At 48.7% G+C, this 13,723-nt stretch overlaps 1 protein-coding gene across 13 annotated transcripts in view; it reads left to right on the top strand.

Annotated features, from left to right (window-relative positions):
• Window positions 1-13,723, top strand: part of AP2B1 (adaptor related protein complex 2 subunit beta 1) — an 81,212-nt gene that overhangs the window by 47,587 nt on the left and 19,902 nt on the right. For 9 of the 13 annotated variants that reach the window (XM_074593729.1, XM_074593731.1, XM_074593733.1 and 6 more), the window contains 4 exons: window positions 5,478-5,519; window positions 7,414-7,560; window positions 8,868-9,013; window positions 11,573-11,702. In XM_074593729.1, the coding sequence (XP_074449830.1) occupies window positions 5,478-5,519; window positions 7,414-7,560; window positions 8,868-9,013; window positions 11,573-11,702 (465 nt within the window). The remainder of the gene's footprint in view (window positions 1-5,477; window positions 5,520-7,413; window positions 7,561-8,867; window positions 9,014-11,572; window positions 11,703-13,723) is intronic. The other 4 variants (XM_074593737.1, XM_074593738.1, XM_074593741.1 and 1 more) reach the window with 1 other exon arrangement.

Raw genomic sequence — 13,723 nt, 5'->3', positions numbered from 1 at the left:
TTCAGTGCTGTGTCCCACCACTGCGCTTGCTGTGTGTGATGGGCTGGGAGCTGAGCGCTGGCTCACCCTCTCCCGTGGGCTGTCCTGGGCTCTGGGCACCTGTAGACTTGGCAGCCTGGGAAGAAATGCCTGCTCCGCACTCCTGCGTGCCTGATAAAGGCACTTCATTTACCTTTTCCTGGAACTACGGCGTGAGAGCGGCTATGGTAGGTCAGCCCCAACATCCATTTATGCAGTGGATGCGATGCTTCCCCAGGGTGTTCCTCCAGCCTCCGACGAGGAGCTGAGCGTCTCTTTTCATCTAAGCTGTTCTGGTTTTGAACTACAAAGGACATCTGTTAGGATTTCTGACAAAGAGCATGTGTCCGTTGCTGGAGCAGCGCTGATATGGAAATAGAGCTCTTCTGGTGGGTCACTCATTCGCGTCTGATTTAAGGCTGGTGTTGCTGTAACAGTAACGGGACCACTAGAGCTTTGTACAGCTGCTTTTGTACACTTTAGAAAATGAAAATGGTCAGTACTTAGTTTCATTCGCTGATGGAAATCGTTCAGCAAGGCAAAGCATTAGTAATAAGTGCTACTGAAACTGGTGGCCGTGGTATTGGCAGCATGACCTGTCCTCCACCACCTTGTGACACAGCTGTCCTTGGTTTGGACCGTCACCCTCCTGCTCTGCAAGCCCGGCTTGGCAGCATGAAAACAGACACATAAAATAGGCAGCAAACAAGGTACTGAAAATGCCTGTGTGTGAGCCACAAGCGGAGTCTGCAAGGAGATATCTGCAGGGGGTCAGAAGATGCAGACCATGCGTGATCCGTCCTGCGGTTAAGATGTCTCTAACAGGATTAGCCCAGATCAAGTGGCCTGATAGCAGCTGTGCTCTCAGCGTTTCAGTCCGCCCCATCGCCTGATTCTTGTTCGGTAAATGCCTCGTGTTCCTTGCTGCTGTGTTACGGAGTGCATGCTCTCAGCTGGCTCCTTGAGCTGTGACGCTTCACTCCTGGTTCACTCCTGGTTCGGGGTGGGAGGGAGGGAGGAGGCAGCAATTATCTCCTGTTAACCCGTGAATTACAGCTCCATGAACTGCAGAGCTGCCATGAAAGCCGTGGCTATGCTATGGACGCGAGGCAAAGCGGCTGCCGAGCAGTGGTTGTTGCAGCTCCTGTCCCTGTCCCCACCCTCCCTGTTATTTTTTCGGAGCTCCAAATGCCTCACGTCATGTTGCAGAAGTGATCATAACCCCTCTGGATCACATGAACACCTCAGCAGAGTCACTTCATTGCGAGCTGCTGTTAAGATGCAAATAAAGCCTCCTAATGCAGTAACTCCAGCACTGCTGCACTTCGTAAGTCAGCATAACTGCTTACACGGAGCTGAAATTACGGGGCAAATGCCCTTCAACTGCAGAGCAGCTGCAACGCCATCCGAGCCAACTAATACAAAGTAAAGATGCCGATGCAGTTTGAGAAGAGGTGCTAGTGCTGGTTTTGTGGATACAGGGTCAGGCTCAGCCTCTTATTAAACCCATGTGGCTGCTTGAGTGCGGTTATGGCAGGATAGCTTTGGAGGGAATGAAGAGAATTCCCGTTTGAAGAACTTGATGTGTTTGTTGGCCAAAGGCTCCCTGTTCATCCCCTTCTCATCTCCTGCAGCTCTTCATACTGCACAGAAGCTTTGTGCTTTTCAGCAAGAGGCAAGCCTGCCAACTTTGGGCTCAGGATCAGAGCTTCACAGTGCTGCAAGGACCTCTTGGCCATCAAGTGGCAGCCCCCCTCCACCCCACCTTCATAGCGAGCTTTTTGGCCTGGGTAGGGCTGGCAGCTGTATCCGTGTGGTCCTCTGCTCCACGGGGCTGTTTCCTGCTCTCCTGTAAGGCAGGTTCACGTTGTCCTTCGTACAGGAGGCCCTGCCTGCCCGTGAGATGAATGGAAACAGTTAACTGGAGCTGCCAGCCCTGGGGAATTGGTTCGGCAGCACTTCACGCCTGACTAATATCTGCTTCTTTCCTTCTGCACTCTGCCTGTCACTCCAGATGGGAGAGGACACTCCGTGGGTAATTGGTTCCTGTTCCCTCTGTCTTCCTCCTTCTCTCTTACTCACACGCGTCGCTGTTACCGTCTCTTCCATCGCTTTGAGTTCAGGATAAAGTTAGGTCTTGGGCATCTTGCAGGAGGATTGGGTAAACCAGAACTGTAGTTTCTGAATGGGGAGAGCGTTGGTGCTGTGGGAAGGTGACAGGCAAGAAAAATGGAAAAAGGGACTTCTGTGCTGCTGTAATGAGTATTGCACCCCAGATCTGATGTGGAGCTGATTAGTTATTAACTTCCCCCCTTTAATTTCTGTTGGATGTGTTGTCACTTCTCTTTTCACTAGATAGGTGGAGCCAGCTCTGCCTGTAGGGACCTGGGGAAGCTGCCAGCTCTTTGGAGCTTGCTCTGCGGCTTTGGAGCACACATCTGCAGTGCTTGGTCCCAAGCACAGGAGCCAAGAGAGCGGCAGGCTGCTGTGTGCAGACCCCTCCTGGGAGTAGAGCCGGACTTCAGGAGGAGCAGGTCAGAGCTTCCGGCATTGGAAAGAGACCTTTTGTACCACAAAGCAGAGATGCTGGGTGAAATCTAGAAATGTAAGCAGGCTCATGGTAAATTCTCTGCCTTGTAGGGGGTGAGAGCTGGAATCTCAACTCAAGACAAGCAATAAATCCAAATTCTACTTCCCGCCCCCCCCCCCCCCGCCAAGGCCTGACAGCTAGAGAAAATGGAAGACTTGTGGATAGCTTGAAGAACCCCAATATGTCATTCCTTTCCTCCTGCACAGTGAGTGCATGCAGATACCAGTGTAGGGGTTTCTTCCTAGCCTGCAGCTTCTTATGATGAGTGTAGTAGGAAATGGTAGAATAGTTAACATCTGCCTTGATTATGCAGAATTATTCAGTCATTTCCATAATGTCCTTTGTAAAATGCTTGCTGCTTGATAAACTGGTCTTTCTCCTGCTTCAGACAACAGTACCAGAAGTTCTCTGTGCGTACAATAATATCTGGAAACAAACTGGATTCTTTACCTTTTTCTTCTTTTCCTCTGGACTTCAGTGCCTCTCGGTATAAAGCGTGAAGTTCATCTGCGTGCAAGGCTATGAATAGGGATGAGGTGTAGTAGTTGCATTTATAACTCCTCAGTGAGCCAGTAACAAGATGTAAATGATCTGATATATTAATCTAAAGCATGGCTTGGCTTAAAGAGCGGTCTGTAGAACAAAACTCCGCCAGGCTGTTTCCGCGGGAGAGACCTGACAGTGTAATAAGCCCTATTTTATAAGCTCAATATTAATTGGATTTGCATCCTCTGGCTGGCTTCCTTTGGTCTGTGACTGATCCTTCTTTAACTTTGGAATCGCTCACTCTTAAGCAAGCTAAGAAGACCTGGACTTGCGCAGTGCAGTGCCGTGGGCAGCAAGAGGAATGGTTGCCGTATGAAGATGGAGCCATTGCAGAAAATCAGGGATGCCCTATACGTTTCTGCCATGACCTCAAGTAGGGATAAACTGGGTCTCACGCAGGAAAAAAGCTCTTAAGGCTTCTTAACAAAAGGCAAACTGTGTGTGATTTGTACTTCTCTAACACCTACTTATGGTAGCTAATGCTGCATCAGGTGGCTCCTCGGGGCACTAGGGGAAGGAGAGATGCCAGGGGACAGGAGGGGGGTCCAGAACAGCACAGGGATTTGTCAAATTTTACAGTTTTTTGGTGGCTAGTTATCATCTGGTAAGTCACTGCCTTGCAACTCTGCTGCTGTTCTCGAGGCATTTTATCCTTTTTGTCTGTGTTCTGAGGGAGAGAAGGGTGAAGCTTTATGGCGTCTCTTGACCAGTGTAAAACACGTTTGCCGTGAGATCCCCCGGGGAGCAGGCTGGCGGGGGGCCAGAACAAAGTTGAATTTCCAAGTCTTTTGTGCAGAGGCAAATGGTTGGAGCCTCCTTGGCTCTAAGCACATGCACTCCTGGGACCTTCTGCTTTAGCTCTATGGGTGCATTTTTTTCAAGATCTTAACACATCAGTGTGTATCTGAGCAACATACCTAAAGGCTTTTTTGACCCAGTTTGTCAAATGCTTTTTTTAAAACAAACAAACTCCCGAAACCCTAGTCAAATGGAAGAGCAAAGCCATCTACGAGGTGAGCTGTGTTGTTCTGGCCTCTTAGTCCAGCCTTTTCCCTGGCTCCTACCTCGCCCCTGCGCTTGCCCTGTGCTCTGTGCACGTTGTTGGGGCACGATCCTCGTCTGAGGGTGACCACAAACCCCACCCTGTACTAGGCAAAAAACTATCACGGTCTCCTGAACAAAAGCCTGGGACACGGATAAGCCTGGGGAGGTCTCCGTAGTGAATAACGGCCGCAGATCTGTGCTTGTTTCCTCCTGGCTGTCAGTCATCTGTCGAGTGCTTTATAAATATTCACAGGAGTGATGTTGTGCTCGCAAACAGCGCTTGTAGCCAGCTTTGGAGTCCGTCCTGATCACTGAATTCTCTCAAGCATGTAGAATGGTGTGTATGTTTAAAATAAAATGGGCTGTATCCCTGAGGAAGTGGTCCGGGTGCTTTGTAAAGGGAGTTCGTGGTAGGACAGCTTCTAGGTGGGCTGCAGGGTGGTTTGGCAGGAGGGCTCCAGGGAGGATTCAGTGTTTATGGAGGGTTGTGCGGGTGATACCCAGTGGCTATTTCAGTCCCTTCAAGCTGTAGCTGTGTAGCTTGGCAGAGATTGTTCCTGAAATATCCTAGTGCACTGTAAGGTCTCTTTACTATTTGAGTGGCCCATTAGATCGTGAAGCTGGTTTTTTTTCCTGTCTAAGGGAGGGGAGCATCTTCAAAGGGAAGAGAAAGCCCACCTATCTGAGCTGTTGTAAGAGCCGGCACGCATCCCGTTCTCTTTCTTCCCTGTTATTGAAAAGAGCCGCATGTCAGAGGAACGTAGCCAAGATGCATTGTGTTTTCCCGTAGCTCGTAGCTGTTCCCTAGAAAACTAAAGCTTTCGGGAAGTGAGCTTCCTGTCAGTTTTATTTTTACTCCGTTTCACAGTTACCCCACTGGGTTTTATGGAGCTGCTCAGGGCTGCTGGCAGCCGGCGCGGTGGGTTGAAGGGAAAGCACTGATGCATGAAACGTGAGGAATTGCGCAGGGTTTGTGGTGCAGGTGACAGGGGGGGATGAGGTTTTGTTCTTATTAACCTGCGAAACGCTCCTGTCCGCAGTAGGTGCGTGAGGTTGTTCTCCAAATAGCTCTGCTCACACACCAGCAAAAAAACCAAACACCCCACCGAACCCTCTGTTCCCTGTGCTTTCCCATCATTGCGTTTCTATCTGTCCTGTACGCGGCAAGCGAGTGGGCCGTGCTCGCAGCAGTGCGGTCAACTGAGCTCCACTCCGGCCATCTGACACTTGGCTTAAATGAACTCGGTCTTTCTCTCCTCTCTCTCCTTCTCTCTTTCAGCTTGGCAGTGACCTTGGCGGGGGCATTGGAGGAAGCCCGGCAGTAAGTGCCATTCCATTTTTTTCCCCAATTTAAAAAGCTGCTCACAGCTCAGGGTTTTTTTAAATACAATTTCACCCATTATGTGCCGGAAGATGCTTAAATCCCTGAAGAAGTTTGACAATGGACAACTGTAACCGAAACACGCAGGTCCCACCCATGTTGCTTTGAGTCCAGCTGCCACCTGGGCTTTCCTAAGAGCAGCAAGGGCCAGAGCTTTTGACTCCATCTGCTCAGCTCTTCTTTCTCAGAGCTTTTGGTTTGAGCACCAGTGTTAACGCTGGCAGTACCCCAGGCCTTGTGCAACCGCTTTGGTAGCTGAAAGGCGGAGGATGCTGACCTCTCTACTCGCAAAGCCTGTTCTGTTGTAACTCTAACCCAGCCTCACCCCAGGCTTGTCTGAACTCAGTGCTTTTCTCCTCCCAAACACCACGTAAGACTTTTTTTCCTGGACATCAGGATCAGGTGATTTGAGCTTTCCTGCTACGCGTGCTCAGTGCTGGGCTCTGCCTGCCACCGGCCACCTTCTCTGTGCCTGTGACTTGTGAGTGTCCCAGTGCCTAGAGTGCTTGCCCGGGATATGGGAGACTTTCAGGCTGCTTCCAAAGCACCCTTGCCTTCAAATGCATACCGGCTTCTTCCAGGAAAGCATGGGGAAAGGATGCAAGATGACTTGGAGACGTGGTGGGCAGGAGGGAGTGTGCCTCCAACCCACAGCCAAAAGCAATCTCCTGGAGGAAGCTCCAGTCCCTCCTGCCAGGACTGCGTAGCCAGTAATTCAGTGAGGAAAGCATACTCAGTTCTGGAGTGAGGGCTTTTCAGAGACCCTTGTTACGGCTGCAGTCATTCTTTCTCCTTCTTTCCCTGTGAATCTTGCATTCCTTTCTAACTTCAGCAGGAGGGCAGAGGAGAGCCGGTGGTACAGGATACCTGTAGCCCCCAGGCAGTACGCACCAGGACACAGGAGATATTTACTCTGTGGAGATCGTACCTACAAAACCAGGTCTCTGCCTTCCTGGGCCAGCGTAAACCCACCAAACAGTTCTGTAAAACCACCGGTGTTCCCTGTCCAAAGGGTCAGTTGAAACACCACATCTCAGGTGCTTTCCTGAACACAGGACAGCACTGAGACTTCAGACCCGGACCAGTCACCAGGATTTCCTATTGCCTGCCTTAGTCGTTCTGCCTCTGAATCCTGTTCCTCGAGCACGTAATTCTTCCTGCTCACAGCAAAGAGAATTTGGGAGCCGAACTTGAGTGTGACTGTCCCACCTGCAGCTGGGCACCTAAAGGTTAATATTCCAGTTTGGTGCCCTCATTTTAAGTCCTGAGACAAAAGGATTGCCCTTTTTGCGGAAAGGTTGTCTTCTGACAGGCAGAGACAACTAGTTCTGCTTCAGATAATGAAGTTTTTGGACCACAGTGCTGAGAATGCAGAGCTCTGGCTTTGGGTGGGAGTACACAATACGGTCATGACTCCCTTGCTATCTCTGGGTATGCAAAATCTTGCAGATTCCTGAAGACTGACGTAGTTGGGGGAAGATTTGAAGCATTTTTTTCTTTTCCCTGGGTTTATGTAGTGTAGATCCACAAAACATATTGTCTTTACAAGGAGGAGAGGTGGAGAAGAAGGATTCCTCTACAGTGGGAATTGATAACTGGAGCTATAAAAATGACGTTAAAGCCACTGCATGGTTGAGGTGACAGCCGAGCGTAGGGATTAGTTGCCAAGAGCTTTGGAATTCAAATGCATTATTTAGCACTATTGATAATTCAGCAGGGAAGCTGCAAACGGCTTTAAAATATTTAGGATATTGCCCGAGTTCATGCTTTATTTAATAAGTGGTGTTCTTCATACGCGATGTTAATCAGTGCCTCTTCTTTCTAACCCCTCCAGGTGGGGCAGACCTACATTCCTTCTTCTGTGCCAGCCACCTTTGCCCCTTCACCCACCCCAGCAGTGGTGAGCAGTGGACTCAATGATCTCTTCGAGCTCTCATCTGGTATAGGCATGGCTCCTGGAGGATATGTGGCTCCGAAGTCTGTACGTAAGGAAAAGGAATCATCCTCAGTACCTCGCCTTACCTTAGGCTACAAGAAGTCTGAGGTTGCTCGCTTGCCCCCTTTGCTGTGGGTCTCTGGTGCTATCGAGACACCTTAGTTCAACTCACCCCATTAGGGATGCCCTGGGTTTTTCCCAGGTGAAATAACAGTGTGTTGGAGAACGTGTTAGTTATTAGTTACAGACTTCTGGGTTGGTTTGTTTTTTTTTTCAGCAGTTCCCTCATTTTGCCTGTAACAATATTACTTTAAAGAATGGCTTATATACAATATGAGAATTTCAGTTTTGTCAGAGCAGCTTTCCTGGAGACCTGCTTCTTAGCAAGTTTCCCCAAGAAACTGAGGGCAGGATACAATTTGCTACAACTTTCATAGAAGATTCATTTATTTGGAGGAATCCAATGTGACAGTGAAGATAAAATCACATGCTTGGGATGAGCGTGCCGCAGTGTAATGCGGATAAACGCTCTGTTAGTGACAGCGATGGCAGATGCACTGACTGAAGCGTGCTTAGTCTGAAGGGTTCGTGAGATGCAGAACATAGTTCTGGTAACCGGCTGTGGAGCAGCCACAGGGACCTCAGGATTAGCCTTTCGTGCCTGAAAGGGAATAAACAAAAATTAGCGTTCTTGTTAAATAGTCAATAGATGAATAAACTAAAGTCATCCTACGAAATCTAGGATCTCCAGGTACTGCAGAGCATGCTCAAAGCTTTTGGTCCTCAGCTGCTTGCAAGCATTACACCACATATAAAGACCCAAGTATGAAAGAACCCAGTCGATTTGCGCTAAGTGCTTCATTTTGCACTGCTCAAATTTGAGTCTGAGGTTTTCCCACGAAGATGATTTGGGAATCCAGAACCCAAACAGCTAATCGTATGGGCCCTGTGATTTTATTTGGTTCAGACTTCAGTATTGTCCTGCCTCTAATAGCCCAACAGATCCTTGGAGAAGCCTGTCCATCAGCAGACCTGGTAAGTCTCGCGTTAGTCTGATGGACACAAGCCTTCACTCTTTCTTGTGCGCACTAATGTTGTAGTATATTTGAGTTCTTATGTGAGTGCTGTGAGCACGGATTAGGAGCAGCAAGCTTGTTTCTCAGTGGTGAGCTTGATCCTTTCAACACCCCATGTCGTGTCTTCCCTGTAGTCTTTCTTTAGCATTTGTGGGCTTAATGTGCCAATGTAGCTGGGTTTCCAAACTCAAGGCTTTTCTGTTGTTTGGAAAACTCTGCTTGCTTGTTATCTTCAGATCAGACTTCTCATGCTGAATGACATCTCTTGTGCTCAAGGTTTGGTTGCCTGCAGTGAAGGCGAAAGGATTGGAGATCTCGGGCACGTTCAGTCACAGGCAGGGACACATCTACATGGAGATGAACTTCACCAATAAGGCTTTGCAGCACATGACCGACTTTGCCATTCAGTTCAATAAGAACAGGTAAGAAATCAACACGCTTTGTCCGCTATGTTAAAAAGTTTGTGTGCTCCTATGAAAGGAGTCTGTGTCTGCACCGCTAGGTATAGGGAGGGCTTTTATGTAGGTACCATAATGCAGTCATGGAGACAGCTGGACGACACAGCCTGAACTCCCCATCGCCCCACAGTTGTGTGAAAGGGCTGAAAGTACAGACTGATAAATCTGGGAGGAAACAGGCAGCCGACAGTCCCGTTTGTTCTCCTAGCTCTGAAACAGCATCTGCCCCATTTAATCTCTGCCGAGTTTTAAAGCAGCCTCGTGAGTTGTTAGGCGGGTTAGTGGTTTTATAGCCATAAGTGCCCCGAGGAAAACAAGAGCGTAAACAGGCAAGCATTTGAGCTGCACAAGTATCAATCCTTAATGCCTCTACCTCCTGACTTAATTGCTGTGCTGCCCCTCAGACTGTCTGCAAGTATGGGTCTCGTTAATAAAGCTATTTGTCAGTGAAGAAATCGCAAGGCAAGAGCCTATGGCACATGTTTTGCCTGTAATTGGCAGCAGAACAATTTTGTCAGAAGGAGCAGCCACTCGAATGTTTAGAGCATACAGATTGTTCTCAGAAACCCGTCTCAGGCAAAAGGCATGACATGGCAGTACAGCCCCGGCATCTTCCCGCAAATACCTTCCCAGTCAGAGAGCTTGTCGGCTGGTTTGCTGTGTGTTACCTTGAGCAAGGACCAGGCTGGTTCTTACCAAGACTGTAAATAATATCTTGTGTCTGAAATGTTCCCCATGTTTCTTAATATCCCTTCACTGGAAAAGGGTTCTCTACACTGAGGATCCAGTGAAACCATCTCTTTAATACCACTGTTAGCCTTGCAAATTTGGGATTTCTTGGGACGAATAATATTTACTTACAAAGGACATTATGCTAAGTAAGTCTCAGTAAATGTTCTCCCTGGACTGCTATATTTTCTGGAGAGTTTTGCTAAGCTGCTATATGCAAATGTTTCATGCAAATTGGCCTGAAAAAAAGCCGTTTTGCTTGTGATTTCCCCCCCCCCCCCCCATCAGGCTGCGTTCTAGCCACACCTATGTGGTACTTCTGAAGGATGTAAGAAGTTTAAATACTGTACAGTAAAACAGTACATACAAAATTTCTTCTTTTGCAGCGTATGGGCGCATGCTCTGTATGCAATTTACTACTATTTACTCTTCTACAAATACTGTTCTCGTGTCACCTGTGCTTTCCACTGTGGCTGGTGCCTTGGAAAGAGCTGCAGTGGGCTGGCTCTTTGGGTTTAAATAGTAAGGTTTGTGACTGGGAATTTTCTACTGCTTTTCACCCTCTCCTGCCGCTGCTAATGGCATTCACTGCAGTCTTGGGATAAAACATTAAAAAAAAAAAAAAAGATAGCTAAAGCTCTGGTGTGCTGAAATATCACAGCCACTTTGTAGCAAAATACAACTTTCTTTTCCCTCTGAGGCTAAGGGAAAACACTAGGGCTTATGTTCCCCAAGGTGAAATGGCTGCAGAAGGCAAATCACGCGGCTAGGCCCTTGCTGAGAATATTCTTTTTTAGCTCCCTAGAGCTGAAAACTGAGGAGAACAAAGAACGGGGCATCTTCTGATTTCTGAAAGTGACGTACCCAATGCACATGCAGCTGACTGTGCAGAGACACTGTCGGTTTTTTAGCACATAAAACAAAAATACACACCTCTGCATCTTTGTTCCTGTAAATGCTCTATCACCTCTGAGTTAACGTGAATTCCGCTAAAGGGAAATGCGGTCGCAAGTGGACACCAAAACTGTCTTGTGCATCTGCGCTTCCATCTGCTTTAGAAGAGAAGCCGGTACATAGTTCAGAAGCGTTATGTTAAATTCTAGCTGCTTTTCCTCTTCGCCACACTAACTAGAGGTGCCCGGGGAATTAAGTGCCTCTTGGACTGAAGGAGCAAGTAAACATTCGCTTTGCTATGGTGGTATACGTCCTCAGCTGAAGGAGTCTCAAAGCAAGCAACAGAGCCAGATGCTGTCATTTGGGACCAGACAGCTGGCTGCATTGATTCTGTCACTCTGTGATTTCTTCTACCATGCTCTCTCACAAACCCCGTACTCCTTCTTGGATATCTGTTTGTTCTGTGTTGGCTCCAGTTCCTTCTTCCGTAGCCCCCGACGACATAACAGCCATGCAGGGTGTGATACGCTCTGCTCGCAGAATTCCGCAGCTCTGTGAGAGCGAGCCAGCAGAGCTGAGTCTGAGTCCAGGTGCTGCTCCCTGCTGGGCCGGCTGCTGCCCAGCACGTAGACCAGTGCCGTGGGGGTAATGGAAGAGATCCCAGATGCTGGTCCCCTGGGCAGGGTGGTGCGTGTTGTCAGGGAGACCAGCCTGATTGAGTTTCCTGTGCCTTGTCCTACTTTGAGCGTCTGCTGGTTTGAGCTGTGTTCCTCCTTTGGAGTAACAGCAGAGGCAGCTCAGGAGTAATGGGAAGACGAGCCAGCTCGTGTTTGGCAAGAAGGGAAGAGGTTTTGGGCAATGGAGTGCTGCTCTCATCACCTCTGTTTTTCTCTTGCCCAGCTTCGGTGTCATCCCGAGCACCCCGTTGGCCATTCACACGCCTCTGATGCCAAACCAAAGTATCGATGTCTCCCTGCCCCTCAACACCCTGGGACCAGTCATGAAGATGGAGCCTCTGAACAACCTCCAGGTAGGGATTGTCTCGCTCGGGGCAGGGGGGAGATCAGCAGGTGCTCAGCCCAGTTTGTTTGGCTCAACGCAATGTGGTAAGACTCTAGTAACAAAATACCATATGTATAGGGTAAGCAGACAGACCTCCTGGGTGTGGGCCATGAGTCTGGGCAAAACTTCTTCCTATTTCTTTTTCTAGTCTCCTCCGGGAGGACTGAAGCAGACGTTTCTTGAATTTTGTGAGTTTGCCTCCTCAAACACCTCAAACCCACTGCTTGCATCTGTGTAGACTGAGGTCTTTGCCTGCTCCAGTAACACTTCTGTAAACTGGGCACAAGGTTTGGTTGGGCTTAGGAGCTGGTCTGAACGGAGAAAGTGCATACCTGTGGTGGGGCAGGCAGCGAGAGCTGTCGGCAAGAATTGAGGCAATTAAAGGAATTGCAGGAAAGGTGGCAACTGCTGAGTGATTAATATTTCTCTAGTGCTCTTAACTTCCAGGGTGCTTTACAAAGGCATTGGCACATCCCTGCCCCAGATAGCTTAATCCAAGGCAAACAAGATGTGTTCCAGGAAAGGCACAGGAGAAGTGACGTGATCAGATAATGTTTCATTAATGAGGCTGTCGGCGCGTGTCAGGGACAGCATTCCCTGGAAGAGGCTTTTTGTCAGGTTGGGCTGCCAATCTGATAAAGGCATGACAGATCCAGGGAGTTGGTCCCCTCTGGTTTGGACCAGAGACTGTCTCCGTCAGTCCTGGCATGCCTTGGGGTGTTGATCTTGAAGAACTCATCAGGAGCAGTTCTCCCTGGAGGAGGCTCTTCCCACTGCTGCCATGTGCAGCTGCCCTGGAGCGGAGCTCAGCGAGTGACTCCTGCCTCTGCTCTGGGTAGCTGGGTCCTCCAGGATGATTTTCCCTGTATCCCAAAAGTGCGGTTAACTTGCTCTGTAGCACGTCTCGCTCGCATCAAGTCTCCAGGAGATGGAACTAGGTTGGGTTCCTGTAGCATAGCAGCCCATAGGGGGGAATATTTTGAAACCGCTCATTCTCTTTTTAGATTAAGAGAATGCAGTGGAAGTTACTATTTATTCTGCCTGAGCAACTGTTTTTTCCCTTCTTTTGACTTCCATTCTGGGGCTTATGACTTATTGATGAGTCTTTGGGCAAACAGCTTGAAATAGCTTCTTTGGCGCTCAAACGAGCAGTCCTACACTCCGGCTCTGAGCTCAGTCATGCGACTGGGGGAGCATGCGGGCAGGGAGTGAATTACATGTGCTTGTCTTCCACAGAGGGCCCTTCCAGCTTGTGGGAAGGCTGGATTCCCTCTGCGTCCAGCTCTCGAGGATGTGGTTGCAGGCACTGCATTTGGGTCAGCTGTGGTCAGAGCCTTCTGCTGTGAAGCAAATTTGGAAGTCTGTAGGAAGCGACAGTCCGGATCTGCCTCCCTAACGCCGGGGACTCTCTCCACGAGGCATTCTCAAGTTGCTGCCTCCTTTGATCGGGAAGGAGGTGAAGTATTTGGGTTATTGAATCTCTGAAGGAATCAGAACGCGGTTTGTTTCTTGTAGCATCTTCTGCTAGAACAAAGCAAAGAGAAAAGATGCGAGGAAACCTCCAGCTACCTTATACTGAGACAGCGGAGCATTCATTAGTGCCAGACTTAGTTGCTAATTTGCTAGCGCGCTCATTGCCATAGAAGTTGGCTGCCCTTTTACAATTGGGGAAGCTGCCATATGGAGTAATAGTATATTTCTCTGCAAAGAGTTGAATCATGATAGCAGATGCCAAGTTAAAAAGAGCACTCCCCTTACTTTTTTGACAGCAGTGGGTTTGATGGAGATCTGTCGTTGCCCTGACAGCCAAGGCTCTGGTTTTGTTTTGTGAGTTCACGTAGGAATTATCTGTCTTGAAACATTCAGAGAGCGTTTTGGTGACCTACTTAGGCAACAACTTATAGCATAATATAGGAGTAGAGAATACAAATGTTCCTGTATTCATTGAAGAACCAAAACACTCATCAAGTTGAATTTGCTTAATGTGTT

This window comes from Larus michahellis, chromosome 7 (genome assembly GCF_964199755.1).
Source record: "Larus michahellis chromosome 7, bLarMic1.1, whole genome shotgun sequence".
Lineage (NCBI taxonomy): Eukaryota > Metazoa > Chordata > Aves > Charadriiformes > Laridae > Larus > Larus michahellis.
Note: the sequence above shows the minus strand (reverse complement) of the source record. Positions and strands in the feature narration are given on the sequence as shown.